Here is a 21,249-nt window from a genome sequence, read left to right on the forward strand (position 1 = left end):
AGCGGAGTCTATGTCCTTGTTCTCCCTGTCGCTGTTGCGGCCTCTGATCCGGATCCTGCTCATTCTGCCTGCGTAAGGACCTTGCTCTATCAGCTGGGCCACCGTCTCCGGCTTCTTCACCCTTCACTCGACTGACTCCTTCCTATCGGCAGTTAAAAACTCGCAAGTTGTTACATTCATACTGTAGCACCTGTTGATCCTTGACCATTTTTGTTAACACTACCCTCTGTATCGCCTTCCTTCCACAGAGACTTTTCTAGAAAGAGTATCTATCACCCTGCTAACAACACATTCCCCAATTCATTTCAAGTCCTCATCCTACAATAACTTGATATCTCCCATCATCAGGTCATTGAAAGTGCTCCTCATCATGTCACCAAAGACCCACCAGTTCCAAATTTAGGAATTCTCCATATTTCCATTTGACTGCCTGTTACTGTATGCTGCACATAACCGTCCTCTTTTTGAAGAGACTCCCGTGTCAGGTTGCCATGGAAACTGCCATGTGGTTGACCTCTTACCTCTCTTGCTCTGTCAGGGCGAAGCACCCACTCTCGCCAGCCCTAACAAAAGTGGTGCTCCCCAACTCCAGTCCCAGGCTGAGTCGGGAGTAGCTGGTGCACACTGGTCCCGGGAACAGGCACAAGCAGCAGGGCCTGAGCACAAAGCCTGCGCTGGGAAAAGGGATGTGCACACAGCAGGAGCCCAGCAGATGCTGGAAATCATACCCAAACCCGGAGTTGCTGGCCAACCTCAGGGGCCCTTGCTCCCCACTTTTCCCCAGGGTGGACTTAGGCCTCCGGTTTGGAGGGTTCAGACGTGACAGAGACAGCCCTCCCCCCTGCCTCAGGGACAGCACAGAAACCACCCTGCGCCTGCCCCACACTGCCTCATTCTGGGGCCATTGAGACACTTTCTGGAAGGTTTCCGGGCTGCCCCACCCAGCGGTCTCCCTGTGTCAGAGCAGGTAGGGGCTGGCCAGGGTGCAGGGGCAGAACAGAGAGGAAGGTGAGCAGGGGGTGGGGCCGCGCCCTGCCCGACACTGAGCCAACACCACAAGGGAGAAAGCAATTGTTTCGGGCAGGACTTGGACTTTTCGACCCTCTTTGCATGGCTCCATCTCAACTGAAACACAAAAAAGAGTTGACCCTGCTACTGCCTACCCGGCCCAAGTTTCAGATGCTGCACAAATGCATGTGTGAGAATTTGTGAGTCCACACTCCTGTGCCAGTGAAGTCCAAGTTTATTCCACAGAATTCCTGTCTTCTGGCTCCTGGAATCCAGCAGGGAGAGCTGAGGAGGAGCAGCCCAGGCGCCTCCCCCATCAGAAGAGGGGTGTCCCTAAGACCACGGCCCCCCAACCCCATGCTGAGAAGTCCTTCACTCCAGGGATGTCTTAGCCCAAATCCTTCTGTCTCCCGCACTGACCCTGGATCCCCCAAAAGGTCAGAAGCATCTGAGCACCACTCTACATGGGTGGTCCTTAGCTCCTCCTCCGTCAGTACTGGCGCCCCCCGGAGGTGAGGAGGAGTAAAGAGTGACTGTCAGCAACAAACGAGGTACAAGGCTTGATGTCAAAGAGAAATGCCTGTAAACAAAACCACTGTCGGGAGGGTTTGGGCTTGCTCTGAATGCAAGCTGTGGGCTATAGCCACCTGGGTTTGGTCCCCACCCTCCTACTCCAAGGTGCCTGGAAGCCAGACCACGAGCTAATGAATGGAAAACAAGTTTAATGCAACAGGTTGCGACTTTCTGCAGAGTCTACGTCACTGTGCGAGCTCCAGAAGGCGGGCTCTGGGGCTCATGGCAGTCTGAGGCCCAGGAACGCAGAGGTGAGCGGCAGGAAAACGTCCCTCCCAGCACGGCTGTTCCTCGGGCTTGCTCTTGCACGGACTTGATAGCTGTCCTCTGAGTCTGTGATATTTGGTTCTGCAGTATTGCAAAGGGAAGTTCTACAGCACATCAAATATAGGAAGGGAGTAGGCTTTAGGAGTACAAATGACTTGGCTTCCTCTTTCGGTATAGCAATTGCTGCACAATACTTCGAGCACTGCTTTGTAACATAGAAGTAACGTGTAAACATTCCTAACAGAAAATAAAGACAGAGAGAAAGGAAACACGTGAATTGGAAGCAGCGACACCAAGGATGTTTCTGTCCGTCCCTCCTGGCGCCCCCTCTCAGAGGTCCACACTCAAAGAGAGCAGGAGGGAGAGTCAGGAGCCATCAGCGAGGAGGAAGAGGCTCAGGCCTCTGTGTTCAGAGCTGCTTCCGGGGGTGGCAGGTGGCTTGTGTGCAGCCCTGGCCTGTCCAAGTGCCCTGGGAACCTGGGGGGTCTGGGGGTCTCCGGGGGGGAATGTACAGGCTCCGAATGCCTCAACTCCTCAAACACAGAGTTGCTGAGGCCTCTGTGACCACGGACAGACACATGGGAGCGAGAGACTCCTGGCCATCCTGGCCATGGCCCAGGGCTCAGAGCTGGCCTCTCAGTGAGCTGCTGCCCAGCGCCTGGGTGCGAGGGCCCTGACAGCGGGCCTGCCGCACGGGCACAGCTCAGCGCTGGGCGACGGGGCCGGTCTCATGACTTCACCTCGTCTCGAACTTCATCGTGCAAATCATTTTCCATTTACTAAGCTGTAAAGTCCACGTGCGTGCAGTGAGGCTTAAGCCTCCACTCAGCACCCCGCACGTGTCCTGGGACATGGAAGGCCCCCGGGAGCGGCCGATGAACTGATCTGACTTCTGCAGCCCTGACAGCGCCACTGCTGGGATGCCGGGGCCTTCCGCTCACTTGGGGGGAGCTCTCCTGCGGCCAGAAGTTCTCGGGTGAACGACAGATGACAGAGGGATGGTCGTCACCACCTTTCTAAAGTACGCACACTCCTTTCAGGACATATTTAGGCCCACACCCCTAACTGTGTACAACTCTTAGAAAAGCTGTTCGCGGTGGGAGATCTGAAACCACTAAAGCTTAATTTTCCGTTTCCAAGTGAATGAAAATAAGACTCTCCTCTTCTCTTCCTCCCCCCAGTATTTTGTCTTGACCGACTGTGACGCCTGCTGCCCTATAGCCACACCGTTCCTACCTGGGCTGGGTCACCTCTCTCACCTGCCTGCACTCCTGGCGTCTCAGGACCTTGCTCTTCACAGTGAAAAAACAGGTCACTTTTACATTAGCTATTCTCTGTTGAGGAAAACTCCACAGACCCTAAATCCTGAACATATTCTCGTGACCTGCCTGTGGGACGGCAGTAGGAACTGAGGTACTTACTCACAACAGCAAAAGTACAAAACCGAACACCTGGGTCACAGTTTACGGCATTAGCACAGCTGAAATTATCCTGTTGCTCACAAACGTGACACCTCAGTGCAGCTGGAACGAGGAATGAGAGAGAAAGTGGGATGTTCCTTCAGTTCTCCAGTCCTATCAGACCATCACCCCCGTGCTCTCCCTCCTCCGAGTGAGCACAAACCAGGGGTCCCAGCCTCCCCACGCCCCACAGCCCACCCCGGCCCCTGACTTCTTTGTCTTCTCACTGCTGGGCTTCCCTCACACACCCAGACCCAGACACACGGCGTGGACACGGACACGCACAGACACCCACCACCACACTCGGCCCCTCTCGCCCGGACGTGCGCGCCCACACCTTCACACAGAGACACTCGCATCCCCACACCCTCACACAGATGTGTGCACGCACCTTCCCACCCGCCTTCCTGGCCCACCAAGAGCCTCCTCCAGCACCCGGCTCCACCCTCCTCTTCCCCCCAGGCCTGCGTCCTGACCCCTGCGCCGCAGCCCACTGCTGGGTCTGGGCTGGGGCAGGACTCGCTCCCAGGCGAGAAGCTGCTCACCCTCTAGCGGCTTTCCCTGTTCTCAGAGACAGCCCTGGAAGGCCCGACGAGGGCCAGGCCAGGCTGGGCTTCCAGCCTGACGTCTCCCAAGAAGGCAGGGCCACTGAGGGGAGAGCAGTGCGCTGGGGAATAAACCTGGGATCCGGCCACCCCTGCCTGCCCTGGGGGGAGCCCCAAATCGAGATGCTCCCCCATTAGGTGTCCAGGTCAGCTGGCCGCCCTCCCGATGCTCTCCTGCTCACTGATTCCTGTGCTCTGCAACTGCCCACAGCCACCTGGGGTCACTTAAATGTCCAGTCATGAGTGACCACCGCATGTCTGCACAGCCCTTCCAGCCTGCCTCCTTCTCCCAGCCCAGGAGGCTGAGGGGCCCAGACTTACCCTGTTTTCCAGACACGGTGACGTTTGTCTCCACCTGCGGCAGGCCCACGACCAGGAGCAAAACAAGGAGGACCGTCATTTCCAGCGGTTCCTGGCCCTGGACCTGAGGAGCACGGCCACTCGGTCAGCTCTGTGGCTCCAGAGTTACACCTGGCGCCTGTGTGCCCCCACCATTCAAAGCCCTTTCCCGCTGGACGCCCAGGGGGCGACAGCCCGCGCCCTGAGCAGGGCAGCGCAGCGCAGCGGGCCCACAGAGGAAGGCACCCACGGACCCATCTCAGACGCGCCGCAGTGCAGCCGTGGAAACAACTGCGACAGGTGACAATCTGAACAGCAGCCAGAGGGGAGAAAAGGCGGTACCTTCCGGCAGCAACAGTCCCACCGATGGCTGCTCTTCCCACACCAGCCAGGAGACAGAGACAACCCGCGAGGACCACAGCTTCCGAACACTGTAGAGAGACGACACTGTCACCAAGACTGCTACTCTGCTGAAGCAAAAACACACTTCCAAGAGGAAGGCCAAAGGAAGAGGGTTTGACACAAAACTGGGTGATGCCTCGGTGCCGGCAGACCCCACATGAGACCTACTGACGGTGTGACACACTCGGAAATAGAAGCCACGACGGCCAGCGCCGCAGCAGAGGAGCAAGAGCGGCCCGGGTGGACACGCTCCGTCAGCGTCAGCCAGGCAGACTTCAGGACAAAAGGCCTGCAGGAGACAAGGGCAGGGGAGCTCAGGTCCCGAAGGAACTTCTGCAACTCAGTCAGAGGACGTCCTCTGACCCCAGCCGCACTGCGCAGGGCATCAGTCAGGAAGGAAAACTAGAAAATCTCCGCCTTCGGAAGTTGAAGGCACACTTCCCAACAGCAGACGCCCCCTTGGTTCCCAGTGAAAATAAGCAATATCTGGGGCAGGGTAACGATAAACACAGGACGCACACGGCCCGCCGTCAGCAGCCTCAAGAGACGTGGCAGGGAAAGTAGGCTCTACAAGTTCACGTCGGAAAGGGAAGAAAGGCTGAAGCCCAGGATCTCCTAGCCACCTCAGACACCAAGAGACTGACCAATTCCACCCAAAACGAAGGGCCTGAAAACACAAGAAAAGTAGAAGCGGGAAGGGGGAGGGGTGCTGGGTGGGGTCCAGATGGGGCTGGGACCCCAGGTGGGGACTGTGTGGGGGCGGGAGAGCCCGGGACCCCAGGGAGGGGGCGCCGTGTGGGGGCGGGAGACCCTGGGACCCCAGGGGGGACTGTGTGGGGGCGGGAGACCCCGGGGGTGGGGGTGGGGACTGTGTTGGGGAGAGGGCACCGTGTGGGGGTGGGAGACCCCGGGACCCCAGGGGGCGACTGTGTTGGGGAGGGGGCGCCGTGTGAGGGCGGGAGACCCCAGGACCCTAGAGAAGGGGGCGCTGTGTGGTGGGGGGGAGACCTCGGGACCCCAGGGAGTGACTGTGTGGGAGCGGGAGACCCCGGGACCCCAGCGGAGGGGGGCGTCCCGTGGGGGCGGGAGACCCTGGGACCCCAGGGGGGGAGTGTGTGGGGGCGGGAGACCCCGGGACCCCGGGGGGGGGGGGGGACTGTGTTGGGGAGAGGGCGCCGTGTGGGGGCGGGAGACCCGGGGGGGGGGGGACTGTGTTGGGGAGGGGGGCGCCGTGTGGGGGCGGGAGACCCCGGAACCTCAGGGGGGGACAGTGTTGGGGAGAGGGCGCCGTGTGGGGGCGGGAGACCCCGGGACCCCAGAGAAGGGGGCGCTGTGTGGTGGGGGGGAGACCTCGGGACCCCAGGGAGTGACTGTGTGGGGGCGGGAGACCCTGGGACCCCAGGGGGGGAGTGTGTGGGGGCGGGAGACCCCGGGACCCCAGGGGGGGACTGTGTTGGGGAGGGGGCGCCGTGTGGCGGCCGGGGACCCCGGGACCCCAGGGGGCGCTGTGTGGTCGGGGCTGCACCGACGTCTGCACGGCTGGGGGCACCAGCGGGACGGGGGACCCCTGCTCGAGGGCGGCGGGGCCCCCCCCCTGCCCGCGCACCCCTGGAGGGCCGCCCCCGGGAACCTCGGACGCTGACCCGGACGGAGGTCTGACCCTCAGCTCCGCCCACGTCCACCGCGAACCTCCCCCTCCCGAGACCTTCCTGAACCTTCGGTCCACTCGCCCGCGGCGCGCCCGGCCCTTCTGGAAGCCTCGGCGCTGAGCGGCCCCGAGGACGGGCAGCGGCGGACAGGGCGCAGCCGTCCGTGAGCGCGGGGAGGACGCTCAGGATCGGAGGGCAGTGTCTGCAGCAGGAGCGCGTCCTCAGGGGTCTCCTCTCAGCCTTCGCACAGCTTCTGGAAGATTCGCCGGGCCTTGGGGACTGCGTCGCCCAGAAGGCGCTTCTATCAGACGGCTGAGCGGAAGGGTTCCAGAAGGTTCTGAGTGCTTTCCTAAGGGCTCCGGGTGGTGCCGAGGGTTCCAGAAGGCTCTAAGCGCTTCCCTCAGAGGGGCGGGCGGACCGGAAAGTTCCAGAAGATCTGGGGGTAGGTCACGGTGGGGCGAGAGCGGCACTACAGGCTGGGACCTCCGCCCGGGTCAGCGTCCGAGGTTCCCGGGGGCGGCCCTCCAGGGGTGCGCGGGCAGGGGGGGCCCAGCCGCCCTCGAGCAGGGGTCCCCCGTCCCGCTGGTGCCCCCAGCCGTCCAGACGTCGGTGCAGCCCCGACCACGCGGCGTCTCGTCTGCTGTGGTCCCGGGGTCTTCCGCCCCCGCACGGCGCCCCCTCCCCAACACAGTCCCCCCGTGGGGTCCCAGGGTCTCCCGCCCCCACACAGCGCCCCCTCCTCGGGGTCCCGGGCTCTCCCGCCCCCACACAGCACCCCTTCCCCGGGGTCCCGCGGTCTCCTGCCCCCGCACGGCGCCCCCTCCCGGGGGTCCCGGGGTCGCCCGTCCCCGCAGCGCGCCCCCACACGGCGCCACCCCCCCCTGGGGTCTCCCGCCCCCACATGGCGCCCCCTCCCCGGGGTCTCCCGCCCCCACATGGCGCCCCCTCCCCGGGGTCCCGGGGCCCCAGGTGCCCAGGTAACTGGGCCCCTCAGGCAGTCCCATGCAGGGTGCATGTCAAGGGCTGCCACCATCTGGGTGGGTTCCTCGCGGGGACGCACAGCCGGCTGGGGACGCACCCCCCTCAGAGAGGCCCCCGCTTGGCACTGAGGAGTGACCCTACTCCTGAAAGGAGATAGGGTGCCCCAGGGAGCCGGGCTGGGTGGGTCCCGGAGAGGCAGTTTCCAGAAGGACCGTTTGCAGCAGTGGGGGTCTTGATGGGTCCCTGCAAGGAAATGTTTCAGGCGCAGACACAGGCTCGTGGCTCCCTTGAGCACAGTGCTCCTGACACCTGCACTCGTGTGGGACGGCCACACCCTCCCCTGCCAGCAGGTCAGGGCTACAGGATGCCTGGCTGAGGAAGACAGGACTCCGGGGGGCAGCACTCTCCAGGCACACTGGGGACCGCTTGCAAGTCAGGCTTCTGGAATCTTCTGCATTAGTTCTCCTATTCTAGTCACCTCCCCTCCCCCGATTGTGGAGGTGCTTGTACGAGCAGGAAATACTTCAATGGACAGTGTGGAAACGCTTTTCACAGTTGCTCTAGAGGGCGAGAGTCCAGGAGTAGATAAGGAGAAGCCCTTGGCCCCCTGGGCCTCGGGTGTGCTCCTCGTGGAGGCAGCCCCAGGACCTCGCTGACTCGGCTGAGCTCCGCCTGATGGAGAGCAGGGACGATGGCTGACTAAGAGGAGGGCGTGAGCATGGCCAAGGCTTTGAGTGTGGGAAGAGCCTGCTGCCCCCAGTCCCTGCCCAGAGGGGCTCCCAGCCCAGAGGGGGAGGGGCGTGCAGGTGGGGAGAGCAGCCAGAGAGTCACTGCTGGTGGACTCTGGCAGCCAGAAGCCCGACACACGGAGCCACACCCTTGATGATGTGCACCCCGGGTCTCCTCACCTACAGAGTCGGCTCCTGCAGGAAATGATGTTCGTCTATGCCTTGCTGCTCGCCATGGGGTTGCCACTGGTGGATGTGAATAGAACCATAGGACCTCCCCCCCAGGGGAGGGCGCGCTGTGAGTATCGGGCTCTCTGACCTTCACGGAGGGGACGAGAATTCACAGAGTTATCGGAGGTCATTGGAAGCATTTGAGTAGAAGTTTCATTCTCTGGCCCAGCTGAGGCTTCCTTTGTCAGTGCAGTTGACGGGCAGGGAGTGGATCTGGAGAATGTGTGAGCAAGGTTAGGTCCGTGAGAGGGTCAGGAGGGAGGAGGGCTTCCACCAAAGAGCAGTGGGCCCGGAGACCTGATGGGGAGGCTCTAGCTGCGGCCCGTCCCCGTCGGGGACAGGCAGAAGTGGCCAAGTCCAGGGAATCTGGGAGGGCGCTGCCTCTCATGACTGTCAGGCCTTCCTTGGACACGTGGACCCCATCTGCAGAGCGTGGGGTTCCCACACCTGGCCATCTGTGGTGTTCCCTACAGCCTGTCTCTGGGGACAGGTAAAGGTCCTGGGTGTACCCGGCTTCTGCCCAGGGAGCAGGTCCTGGCAGACTCAGAGCCCACCGAGGCTGAGCTGTGCAGGCCTCCGCAAGTCCTTCGAGGCGGAAGGAAGGGGCCAGCTGCTGGAGGAGGCTGCAGTGGGCTGACTAGTAACGGGGAGAGAAATGCGTGTCCAAGCAGGACGCTGATGCTGCTTTCTTTCCTCTCAGGGACCTATAATTTGACATGCCATTACTGTTGGACCATAAACAACTTCAGATGTACAGCCATTAAAACATGTCCCTATGACGTCAGACGCTGTCTGATCGTCTCGATTCGTAAGTACCTGTTTCTTTTTCTTACACCTGGTCAATTAGTCACCCCACCTGAGGAGTTTCAGGGGGCAGGGTCAATCTGTTTTTCCTCTGCACCAGCCGATGGCCCTTGGCCTGCTCTTTTCCCCATCCTGAGAGCGTGTTCCCAGGCACTCGGCTCCGCCCCAGGAACGGGCAGTGTGCACCATCAGGGAGAGCCATGCAGTCGTTGAGGTGGGGCCGTCAGTGTGCATGTCTCCTGTGAGGTCTCCAGGGGCTGGGAGGATCGCTGCACCTCAAGGCCTTGTCGGTCCCTGGTCACGTGTGTAGACGCCACAGTGCCGCCTGGGCGACTCCTCAGTGCACCTTTAATTCTGGCCATGTGGGGTGGGCTTCCAGCTAAGCAGGCCCAAGAAGTGGACACACCGTGGACTCCTCGGGGCAGTGCCTACCCCACACAGATGCCAAGGCCAAGTGTGGGGTCAGGGCAGAGCTGACCTTCCAGGATGCTCTCAAGCTCTGAGACGGGGGTCCCTCTCCCCAGGGCCCTAACCTCAAGAACACGTAGGGCCAGAGGCCGGTGACCGTTTGATTAACCTGGGAGGCTGCAGCCGGTGTAGGGCCCCGGCAGGGAGGTGGAGGCCTTGTCTGGGGCCCCACGCAGGGCCCCTCTGCCAGCCCCTGTTCTCCGCAGGGACTGTGGTTCTCGTTGCATTTTCACACTCCGTTTTGTGTTCAAAGCACCCTGCAGAACAGTCCTCTGAACCCTACTGTTCATCAGACCAGCTGCTATCACCCTACGGGTGTCTGCCGGCTCCGGACACAGGCAGGAGCTGAGAATCTGTGCGTTGCTCCTGCAGTGGGCTCCTGTTTGGTGCCTGCTCCAGCCATCAATATCCAGTGTTGTGGCTGGACCCGCCCTGGTGGTTCTTACTGTGATTGCAAGATGCCCTTTAGCGACACCCATAAGGAAACTTTGAAAAACAAAAGGTTTATTACCCACAGGACCTGGAAATTACACAGCACGCCTGGGGCCACACAGTGAGGTCACAGGGAGAGAGTGAGCAAGCGTGGGCCTGGGGTTCTGCTTTTATTGGGGTCGAGGGTGGGGGCCTAGGGTTTCACGGGCTCACTCTTTATTCATGAATTTAAAACATGAGTGGAATTTAAAGCACAGGAAGAGAAAAGGCAAGAGGCCCCAAAAGTCAGTTATAGAAACCAACCAAGATCTCTGAACAAAGCAGCCTGGGGGGCAGGTAGGGGGGTGGCGGGGGCTGGCTCTTATGGCGTCCCTTGGCAGCCACCTCTTTACTGGAGATAGCCGCCTTTGAAGTCAATGGCCCTTTGAAGTAGGCGCCCCCACAATCAAAGCTGACATGAGGCACTTGCATTCCAACAGGAAAGCCCCCTGTCAGGGCTGCCCTACAGCACGTCTGGGCGAGTGGACGAGTGGTGTGTCGCCACATTGGGATTACTGCTCCTGAAGGGTCTGGGAACTGTGTTTCGAGGAATCACATCCCTGGATGGCTCTGGGGTATGCTTTGCCAAGAGAGAACTTGTGTGAGATTCCCAAGGCGGAGGGGAAGCAGAGACTTTTTCTCTGGAAGGTCCTGGTGGTTTTGCACCAGTGGCGGACACCAGGGGACCCCAGCCTGTCCTCACTCTCGTCCTGCTTCACTCCATGCCCTCATCCGCATTGCTGGGCCTTTCGACCAAGAGCAGTTCCTGAGACCCCAGCGCGTGCAGGGCTGCTGCCTGCATTGGCACAGGTGCTCTGAGGGAGCACTGCAACATCTCCGCGAGACTTCCTCGCGTGGGCTGCGGTGGGAGGACAGAGGAGCACGGCTTTTGATGCTTTTCTGCAATGTTCTACTCTTCCACCCTGCCTCAGCTGCAAGTGGACCTGCTGCTGGACTCTCGCTCTGATCGTCAGCCCCCGACCCCATACACTTCCATTTCTCAGCTCCTCACACAGTCATGGAAGCCAGAACACCTGGATTCAATAACTTATCCCCGTAGAGGCTCAGAGGTGCAGTTTTCCAGAATGATCCTGATGGATTCTGGGACAAAGAGTTTATAAGAGCATTCGGCAGAGACCTGAGACTGCTGGCTTGGTTAGGTAATTTCCCCTTTGCGATATTTGCTCATTTCTGGGCCTGTACAGGATGGTAAGCATAAACCCTCTATGGAAAAATTTTGAATGTCAGAGACTGAGCTTCCACCCGCACTCAGAATCAATGAGGTCTTGGCAGGTGGACAGACACATAGTCTATGTGACAGAATAGACAGCCCAGAAACAGCCCCACACAAATACGCCCATGACTTTTCACAAAGATGCAAAAACAATCAATGAGAAAGGATAGTCTCCTTGACATCCACAGGGAAAAATGAACCTTGACCTAAACCTCAAACCTTATATGAAAATCAGCTCAAATGGATCATAGGCTTAAATGTAAAAGGTAAAACTCTAAAACTTTTAGAAAAAGAAAATGCATGGGAGAAAATCTTTAGCATCTGAAGCTAGCCAAAGAGTTCTTACACTTGATGCCAAAGCACGACCAATAAAAAGTAAATTAGTAACATTGGACCTCGACCAGTTCTAAACATTTTTCTGTGTGAAAGACCCTGTCGGAGGATGAAAAGACGAGCTACAGCCTGGGAGAAAGCACGTGCAGACCACGTGCCCCACAAAGGACTCACATCCTTTCGCAGACCTTTGAAAATCCACAGTAAAAACACAGCAAATCTATTAGAAAATGGGCTAAGACAGGAAGAGACATTCCACCGCAGTGGGTTCACCCAGGACAATTAAGCACATGAATAGATTTCAACAGTTTTAGCCATTAGGGAAAATGCAAATTAAAAACACAATTAGATATCACTATTCAGAGTGGCCAAAATAGTAAATAGTGACCACACCAAATGCTGGCCAGGATGTAAAGAAACCAGATTGTTCATACTTTGACAGTGACAGTGAAAAATGGTGCAGCCAATGTGGAGAACAGAGTGGTAGTTTCTTTAAAAGCTAAACATACAAGTAGCGTACCTTCCCCAAATTGCACTTCTGGGTGTTTCCCCCAGAGAAATGAACACTTATGTCCACGCCAAAATGTGCGCATCGATGTAGACAGCAGCTTTCTTTGTAAAACCCCAAGCCTGGAAACATCCCAGATGTCCCTCAATGTGCAAGGAGTAAACAAACCGTGGTACCTCTGCACCAAAGGATATCAATCAGCAGTGAAAAAGAGCAAAGTGTTGATATGTGCACCAGCTTGAATGCACAGCCAGGGAATTAGGCTGAGGGAAAAAGGCAATCTCCAAAGGGTACATAGCATAGAGTTCCATTTATATAACATTCTAGAAATGACAGACCTATAGAAACGGACACCAAATTAGTTTTGTAGGGGTCATGGTCTGGGGATTTGTGTGGAAAAGAGGCTACTGTGTCCGTAGAAGGGATAATTGTGGTGATAAACTCTTCTTTATCCTCACTGTTGTGAATGCCAGTACCCTAGCTAGTTGTGATATTGTACTACAGTTGTGCAAGATGTTACCATCGGAAGTAACTGAGTAAAGGACACACAGGATCTTTCTGTATTTCCTGCAACTGCATTGAATATACACTTATCTCAAAGTAAAATATTTAATGGAAAAGAAATTTAAAAATGAACATAGTAATTACATTACTATAAAGTGGTTACAATTAGGAACCCAAGACTTTCAGAGTGAACAAAAAATAATGTATTCTGTTTACTAGAGACATGCTTTAAAATAAGAACATAAAATGTTTGAATATGAAATGTAGAAAATGGTATACAGTTTAAATACTGCCCAGGGGGCCGGCCAGGTGGCACAAGCGGTTAAATGTGAGTGCTCCGCTGCGGCGCCTGGGGGTTCACTAGTTGGGATCCCAGGCACGCAGCGACACACTGCTTGTCAAGCCATGCCGTGGTGGCGTCCCATATAAAGTAGAAAAAGATGGGCATGGATGTGAGACCAGGGCCCGTCTTCCTCAGCAAAAAGAGGAGGGTGGCAGATGTTAGCTCAGGGCTGATGTTCCTCACAAAATAAATAAATAAAATAAATAAATAAATAGTGCCCAGAGGAAGCTCTTATACACACACTGAGGCAAAGTAAACATTAAGACAAGAGCATTACTTATGTGAAGAGCCACATTTTATGGAGATGAAGGGATAAATCTACCAAGAAGTTGTCCTTGTCTAAATCTATACGTGCCCAATAACACAGGATGAACATACATAAAGAAAAAACTTTGATAGAACGTAGGAACTGCAGGCAAATCCACAAGTATGTAGTTGTCATTAACACTTCTGTCTCCATAGCTTCTAGATGCCAGAGCAAGGAGGCGAGACTTATTACAGCTATAGACCAGGGGTCGAGGAACTTTTTCTGTAAAGGGCCCAATAGTCAATGCTTTCAGTTCTGTAGGTCTTCTAGTTCCTGTCACAACTACCCAACATGGCCTCTGTGGGGGTGGAAACAGCCACAGAGGATAAGTAAACATATGATCATTACTATGTTCTAGCAAAGCTTTTTTTATAGGGGTAGTTCGTGAACTGGATTCATCTCATGGGCTCTTGTGTGCCAACCTCTGCTGTACTAGATGTGAACAACACCATCATAAACAGAGAATAATCACCATATATAAAATGGAGCCAGAAATGATTAAATACATGCTTTTTACAGGGTTGCATATGACATTTACAATATTGAGTTCATGCCGTGACATAGCGCAAGCATCAACAACTATCCAATGATTGGAATTATTTCTCTATTACAGTGCAATGAAGCCAGAAATCATTACTCAAAAGTGAGCTAGGAAATCCCCAAGTGCTTAGCAATGGTGCAGAGCATTTCCAAATAACCAGTGACACAAAGAGGAGCCACAACACGACTTAGGAAATATTACGTTTGAGTGATTATGAAGATGTGACATGTCAAAAATGAGTGGAAAGCTGCAAAAGGAGTGCTTAGAGCAAAATCTATGAGATTCCTGCACCTAGTGGAAGAGAAAAAAGGATGAGAAAGAGCTGAGCTTCCGTTCAAGAAGATAAAAAACACGTAGAGAACCCACCCAAAGAAATCGGGAAGGAAAAGTAAGGAGGATAGCAGAAACCCTTGAAATGGAGAAAAGTAAAAAGAACAACATATAAAATCTGCAAAGCCAGTAGTTGGTTCTTTGGAAGGATTCATAGTATTGGTAAAACAGAGTAAGGGAAGTCAAAGACAGAAAACTAAAATTCACATTTCTAATATCAGAAATGAAAAGAGAGGCATCCATCAGACCTTACAGACCTTATAAAGAAAATAAGAGGCTATTATGAACAGCCTCTCTGAGATAAACTTAAGATTCCTGATGAAATGAACAAAAACTTGAAAAACACAACTTAACTGTATCAGACCCACGATGAGATTGTAAAGCTGAAGTCTCCTGAGTCCTTTCTGAAAAACCTACCCAACCAGAGATTGCTTCCCTGGTGAATGTCTCACTAGTTTTATGGGAGAAATCACCCCAATCCTACACAAGCTCTTCCAGGTAATAAACAAGGAAGAGGTGCTCCCCAGCATGTTCATCATGGCATCTTAACCCTAACAGAAAAACCCAGCAGAGACATTGGAAGAGTGAGAATCACAGACGATCCCCTCTTATGACCAGAGATGCAAAACTTCTAACCAAATCTTAACAAGAAAATCATGGTTTATATAAGCCATACAGCATCCAGTGCAGTGCAGTATCCTGGGTGGGATCCTGGAACAGGAAAAGAACGTGAAGGAAAAATGAATGACATCTGAACAAAGTGTGGAGCTGAGCTAATAAGATTTTATCAGTATTCATTCATCATTTGGGACAAACGAACCATAGTGTGTAAGGAAGGAGAGACAAGACGGGACTGGGTGTGCCATATGTAGGAACTCTTCATATTATCTTTGCATCTCTTCTAAAAACCTGAAACTACTTTAAAATAAAAAGTTCATATTTACACACACACACACACACCATAACCACTACCTCATGGATTTAATCACAGAATTGCAATGTGGTTTACAATTTGAAACTCACTAGTTCAATACACCATATTAACAAGAAAATGGAAAACATCATATAATCATGACCACAGATGCTTCAAACTTCTTTTTTTCCTAAAGATTGGCCCTGAGCTAACATCTGTTGCCAATCTACCTCTCTTTTCTCCCCCCTCCCAAAGCCTCATGTTGTATATTCTAGTTGTAGGTCCCTCTAGTTCTTGCATGTGTGCAGCCACCACAGCATGACTACTGACAGACGAGTGGTGTAGTTCCTTGCTGGGGACTGAACCCAGGCAGGTGAAGCAGATCACGCCAAACCTTAACCACTAGGCCATCGTGGTTGGCTCTGAAAACTTTTTGATAAAATCCAACACTTTCCCAATTAAAAAGGAAATTGTAAGGAAATGGAATCAGAGAGGAAATTTTATCTCAAATAAATTATAAGAATTCGATGAGATGGTCGGCCCCATGGTTTAGTAGTTAAGTGCTCGCACTCTGCTACTGGCGGCCCGGGTTTGGATCCTGGGCACGCTCACTGACGCACCGCTTCTCTAGCCATGCTGAGGCCGCCTCCCACATACAGCAACTAGAAGGATATGCAACTATGACATACAACTATATACTGGGGCTTTGGGGAAAAAAAGGAGGAGGATTGGCAATAGATGTTAGCTCAGAGCCGGTCTTCCTCAGCAAAAAGAGGAGGATTGGCATGGTTGTTAGCTCAGGGCTGATCTTCCTCACACACACAAAAAATTCAATGAGAATGTGGGAGAGATTTTCCCTTGAGGAGAATCTGGATTAGGAGGCCTGCCCTCACCACCTCTGTGCCCCATGGAACCAGAGTTCTTGGTTGGTTCAGTTGGGCTAGAGGAGGAAATAATACACATGGGGATTGGAAAGACAGAAATTAAATGGCCACTATTCACCAAAGACTACAAACTTTGGAAATAACAAGTGATTTTAGCAAGCACCCTGGGTACAAGATCAGGATTCAAATATTGATTTTAAAAGTCAACTGTCTTTTTATACATGAACAATAAAAAGATTCAAAATGAAGTTTACCAAAAAAATACCATTTTTTAAAGCACCTAGGAAGAAATCCAATTTGATTTTTGCAAGATTCCCACCCAGAAACTGCAAAAACACTATTGAAGTTGAAGACTTAAACCAATAGAAGGAGACACCAGGATTATGGATTGTTAGACCCAATAGAGTCAAGATGGCTGTTCTCCTGAAATTAATCTAAAAACTCCATAAAGTTCCAGTCAGAGTCTCAGCAGGTTGGGGTGTGTGTGTGTGTGACATGTTGATTCCAAATGTTCAAATGTTTATGGAAATAGAAAGGGCCAGGAACAGTGAAATCAATCTTGTGAGAGAAGAAAAGAGCTGGAGGACTTGCACTCTTGACTGTCAATATTATTTATATCATTTCATTAATTAAGACCACGTGGTGCTGGTGTCAGGACTGAAAAATGGACCAATAGAGGAGAAAAGAGGGTCCAGAAAATCCACATCTCTCCAGTTACGTGCTTCCTGACAAAGCTGACTCTGCAGCGAATGGGGAGAAAGATGCTGGTTTACATCAACTAGTGGTGGACAGATGAAATGTTATACACAATATTTACGCTCTACAAAAGAGCAGTTTCAGGAGGTTTGTAGATCTCAATGTAAATAGTAAAAGAATAAAATTTTTTTTTTATTTTATATTTTCTTTTGTGAGGAAGATTAGCCCTGAACTAAGATCCATTGCCAATGCTCCTCTTTTCGCTGAGGAAGATTGGCCCTGGGCTAACATCCGTGCCCATCTTCATCTACTTTACATGGGACACCGCCACAGCATGGCTTGACAAGGTGTGCAGCAGTCCAAGTCCGGGATCCAAACCTGCGAACCCCAGGCTGCCAGAAGTGGAGCACATGAACTTAACCGCTATGCCACTGGGCTGGCCCCTAAAAGAATATAAGTTTTTGTAAAGGAAAGTGTAGAAGAGTATCTTTATGTCCTTTGGATAATTAAGAATTTTTCAAAACTAGGCAAAATACTGCTAGTCATGTAAGAAAAAAGTTGATAAATGGGAGTACATAAAAATTAACAAATTCTGCTCCCGAGAAGATAAGACAGTAAAAATGCAAGCCACTGATGCAGAGAAAGCCTTCAAAACACATCTTCTAAAAGACTCATATTCAGAATATAGAGTGAACTTCTTCCTACTAATCAATAGTTGAAAACTCAGATGATCCAATGGAAATTTGAGCAAAAAGCTTGAAGGCTGTTTACCAGAAAATGATATCACAAAGGGTAACAAATATCAGAAAAGTTGTTTATCATCATTGTTCTTGGTGAAATGCAACTGAAAACCACAATATAGTAATGCCAAGAGGAGTGACTAAGCATTCAAAAACCACCCCGCTATGTGTGGGCAAGATTGTGAAGTGTACACGACCCTTTGGAGTATAAATAGGTACAACCACTCTGGAAAACTCTTCCACAGTATCTGCTAAAGCCATATGTGTGCATCTTAAAGACTCAGCATTACCATTCCTAGGTACACACCTAATAAAAAACTCACACAGGCTCACCTCAAGACAAGGTGGAGAATATTCACTGCAGAACTACTTGGGGTAGACAAAAACCAGAAACGCCTGATGTCCATCAACAATGAACTGCAGCATTGTCATCAATGGGACAGCCTACAGCCATGAGAGTCAACAGGCTACAACAGTGCACAACAGCGGGGATGAATTCCACAAACACGACGTAGAGAAAAGAAGCCAGACACAAGCAAACAGTGTAGGATTTCATTTTCATAAAACTCAAAAACAGGCAAAGCCAATCTATAGGCTTAGAAATCCAGACACTTCGTAACTTTGGCCTTGGCTGCTTATATGGCTGCATAGAGGAACAGAACAAGGAATTCGGGGGATTTCATCCAGTTCAGTTTCTTGAGCTGGATGCCGGTTGCATGGTTGTGTGCACCTCGTGAAAATCTGTTCAGCTGTCAACTTAAGATTAAGCACTTTTCTGTAGCATGTTGGACTTCAATAAACTCTTTACGTGGAAAATAAAGAAAACCAAGTGGCTGGAGTTTAGTCACTAGTTCCTTCTCATGTTATTGAGGAGGCAGCCGCAGAGCCGTGAATGGATAAATGGATTGTGGTAAGTTCCTGGATACAGTGTGTGTGTAAACACCGTGAGGCTACAAGGGGAACAGAACTCGTGAATGAGGGCTGAGGACTTTAACCCAGGCGTTCTTGAAGGAGGCCTCAGATGGAGCCTTGGTCAGGTAGCATTGGTTGGCCTAGGCTATCGGGTGAACCCACCATTGAAGGTAATCCCAGTAGCTGTTGGACCTACTTGGGACGGTGCACGAAGTCTGTGCTGGGGAGCAGGTTGGCATTAAGGGTGCATCAGCGTTTATATGGGCCAGGAGCTGAGATCACCAGGCTGAGGGGTCCAGGCAGGATCCATGCCAACTAAAGGGGCCATGTCAACTGCAGAAAATCAGCTGAAGGCCGCACGGATAGGGGTACTCTGCTTGAGGGTCTGTGTGATCTTTGGGACATGAGTGATACAGGTTTCCTAGTCTCCATTTTCTTTCTAGAGTCCTGGAGTTCTCATGACAAATAATGAGTAGGACATTTCATTTGTAGAGCTACATGATGAGGTGCCATAATGCTATGTCGGGATGGCCAGAGACAGAGATGAGGTGGTAGTGCAGATAGAAAACCATCCCCAGGAGTAGTTGTTCTTGGAGTAACCAGACCGTCTAGTGGACCTGGATATTCTTTCTCCATCAAGAATTCTGGCAATATAGTAACACTTGGGGATGTAGAATGTGGACACAGAGCAAGTTACAGTGAATGTGGTTTGATATTTGCAAGCAGAAAATGTGAAATCAATGATTTTCCTCTCTGCTTTTTTAGGTTTGAACTTTCGTGAACTACTCGTTTACAAGGACTGTACGTACAACTGCACATTTTTATATCCATCCCAAGTGCCTCCTGAAGCCCCAAGAGTAATAAGAACCAATAATTTCTATTTTGTTCGTTGTTGTGGTTCTAGGACTTGCAATGAAGGAGGACCTACTAATATTGAGAGGGACATCTTACCCGATGAAGTAATTGAGGAGGAGATAGAAGGAACGGTGCGCTTGGGGGAGTCCAAATTTTTCCTGAGCTTTGTTTCCATCCTAGTCAGTAATATCCTGACATGAGAAGCCCTCTTTGGAGGGTCTGATCATCTCCCTCCATTTCTCAGAGCCAGTTCGCTCTCCTTTGCTCGCTTGTGAACCAGAGACACTGATCCACGGGGTCCCCAGCTGGCCAGTTTCTCGTTTTTGGCTTATTTCAAGAGAGAAATAAAGAATGTTATGGTTTAGGTACTGAGATTTCTTTGTGGTTTCAGTATTTGATCTGTTTTTTCCTCTTTAGCCATCATCTCAGGAGTAGACCAAAAACATCCTTCCACTTTGGCATACAGAGACTGTATTATTTTAATTTATTAAAATTATTATTTTATTTTAATCAAAAGCAAAACGATTACCTCAGGATAGTCTATATGTCAGCTGAAAGAGAGGTCCCAGCTGTGCTCAGACCACAGGTCCCTGAGGCCACCTGAGACTCCATCCTTCCGGTTCTCGGGTCCGGACGACGGAAGAAGAGAGGGTGCTTGGAGATGAGATGGTCGTGGATAATCAGGGCCTGACATTAGAGACTGTCCAGCACCCTTGTGTGGGTCAGTCAGGTGGGTTCTGCAGGAACTGGAGTCAACTCTCAAAATGGTGTTGGTCTTCATGGACGCGATAGAATGTTGCCCCAGACGCTGACATCTGAGAAGGGTGAGGGGCCCTAAAGCCAGCAGATTACTGCTCTGGAATGGCAGGGAGAGTTCCTGGCTGCTGCTGTCACTCTCATCGCACCTGTGCTTGGTATCAGAAAAGAGACGTGGAGGGAACAGAAAGTCAAGACCCTCTCTGCTCACTTTCTTTTCCTCCTCCTTTAAGCCAATACCTGAGTTTAATGACTGAGATAAAATTCACTGACATGAGAATTCACTATTTTTTTTTTTTTTTTGCCGGGAATGTTTTGCCCTGAACTATCTGTTGCCAAGCTTCCTCTCTTTTTTTCCTCCCCAAAGCCACAGTACAAAGTTGTATATCCTAACTATAAGTCCTTAGTTCTTCTCTGTGAGATGCCACCATATCCTAGCTACTGACAGCTGAATGATGTGCTTCCATGCCCAGGAACCGCACCTGGGCCACTGAAGTGGAGTGTGCTGAACTGTAACCACTAGACCATCAGGGCTGGCTCAAAATTCACCATTTTACAAGGGTGTAATTCAGTGTTTTTTTAGCATATTCACAATGTTTTGCAGCCATCACCACTATCTGATTCCAGAACATTTTACACCCCAAAAAGAAACCCTGCATCAAATATGCAGTTACTCTCTCTCCTCCTCTCCCCAGGCCTTGGCAACCACTACTCTGCTTTCAGTCTCTGTGGATTTGCCTATGCTGGGTGTCTTTGGCAGGGTTCTCCAGAGAACCATTAGGGATATAAATACTTCCATGAGAGAATAAGGGAAGGAGGAGGGATGAGAAGAGAGAGAAAGAGAAGGGGGAGCGATATAATTCCAAGCAGGATAAATAAAGAGAGACTTGTACATAGACTTCATATAGTTAAACGAAAGAACACAGAAAAGCAAGAGATGATCTTAAGGGCATCCAGAGATTAGAGATCGGATATAGGGGATGGCCATTAGACTGAATGCAGTCCTTTCAGTATCAACCATGCAAGCCAGATGACAGTGGACTAATGTGGTAGTTCATCTTACTGATGTGACAAAATATCCAAAGATGTATATGGCTCCAATGTGAAAGAAACTATTTCTCATGTAAAGTCTGAAACAAGGATTTCTAATGAGCAAATAGCTCTCCTTACACCAGTAAATTCAATGTATGGTGTCCAAGGTCTCCAGGGTAAGCCGGTAGAAGGGGAAAGAACATGGAGGACCATACATGGGACCTTTCTGTGGACTAGGAACAGAAGAGACATACATGATGTTTGCCCTGATTCCATTGGCTAAAACTCAAATACATGACTACACTAACTGCAAGGCAGGCTAGGAATGGTAGCCTATTTATGTGTATAGGAAGCAGAGGACATGTGATTGATGGA

The 21,249-nt window shown here is 51.9% G+C and overlaps 1 protein-coding gene across 1 annotated transcript in view; it reads left to right on the plus strand.

Moving 5' to 3' along the window:
• The window catches only part of LOC131419655 (glycosyl-phosphatidylinositol-anchored molecule-like protein), a 41,999-nt gene extending 22,545 nt beyond the window's left edge, over positions 1–19,454 (plus strand). Inside the window, exons 2-4 of the mRNA XM_058565037.1 lie at positions 8,199–8,310; positions 8,944–9,051; positions 18,997–19,454. Of these exons, the coding sequence (XP_058421020.1) occupies positions 8,217–8,310; positions 8,944–9,051; positions 18,997–19,286 (492 nt within the window). The 5' untranslated portion in view covers positions 8,199–8,216 and the 3' untranslated portion in view covers positions 19,287–19,454. The remainder of the gene's footprint in view (positions 1–8,198; positions 8,311–8,943; positions 9,052–18,996) is intronic.
• Positions 19,455–21,249: the final 1,795 nt, after the last annotated feature.

The sequence above is a fragment of the Diceros bicornis genome, chromosome 21, assembly GCF_020826845.1.
Source record: "Diceros bicornis minor isolate mBicDic1 chromosome 21, mDicBic1.mat.cur, whole genome shotgun sequence".
Classification (NCBI taxonomy): Eukaryota; Metazoa; Chordata; class Mammalia; order Perissodactyla; family Rhinocerotidae; genus Diceros; species Diceros bicornis.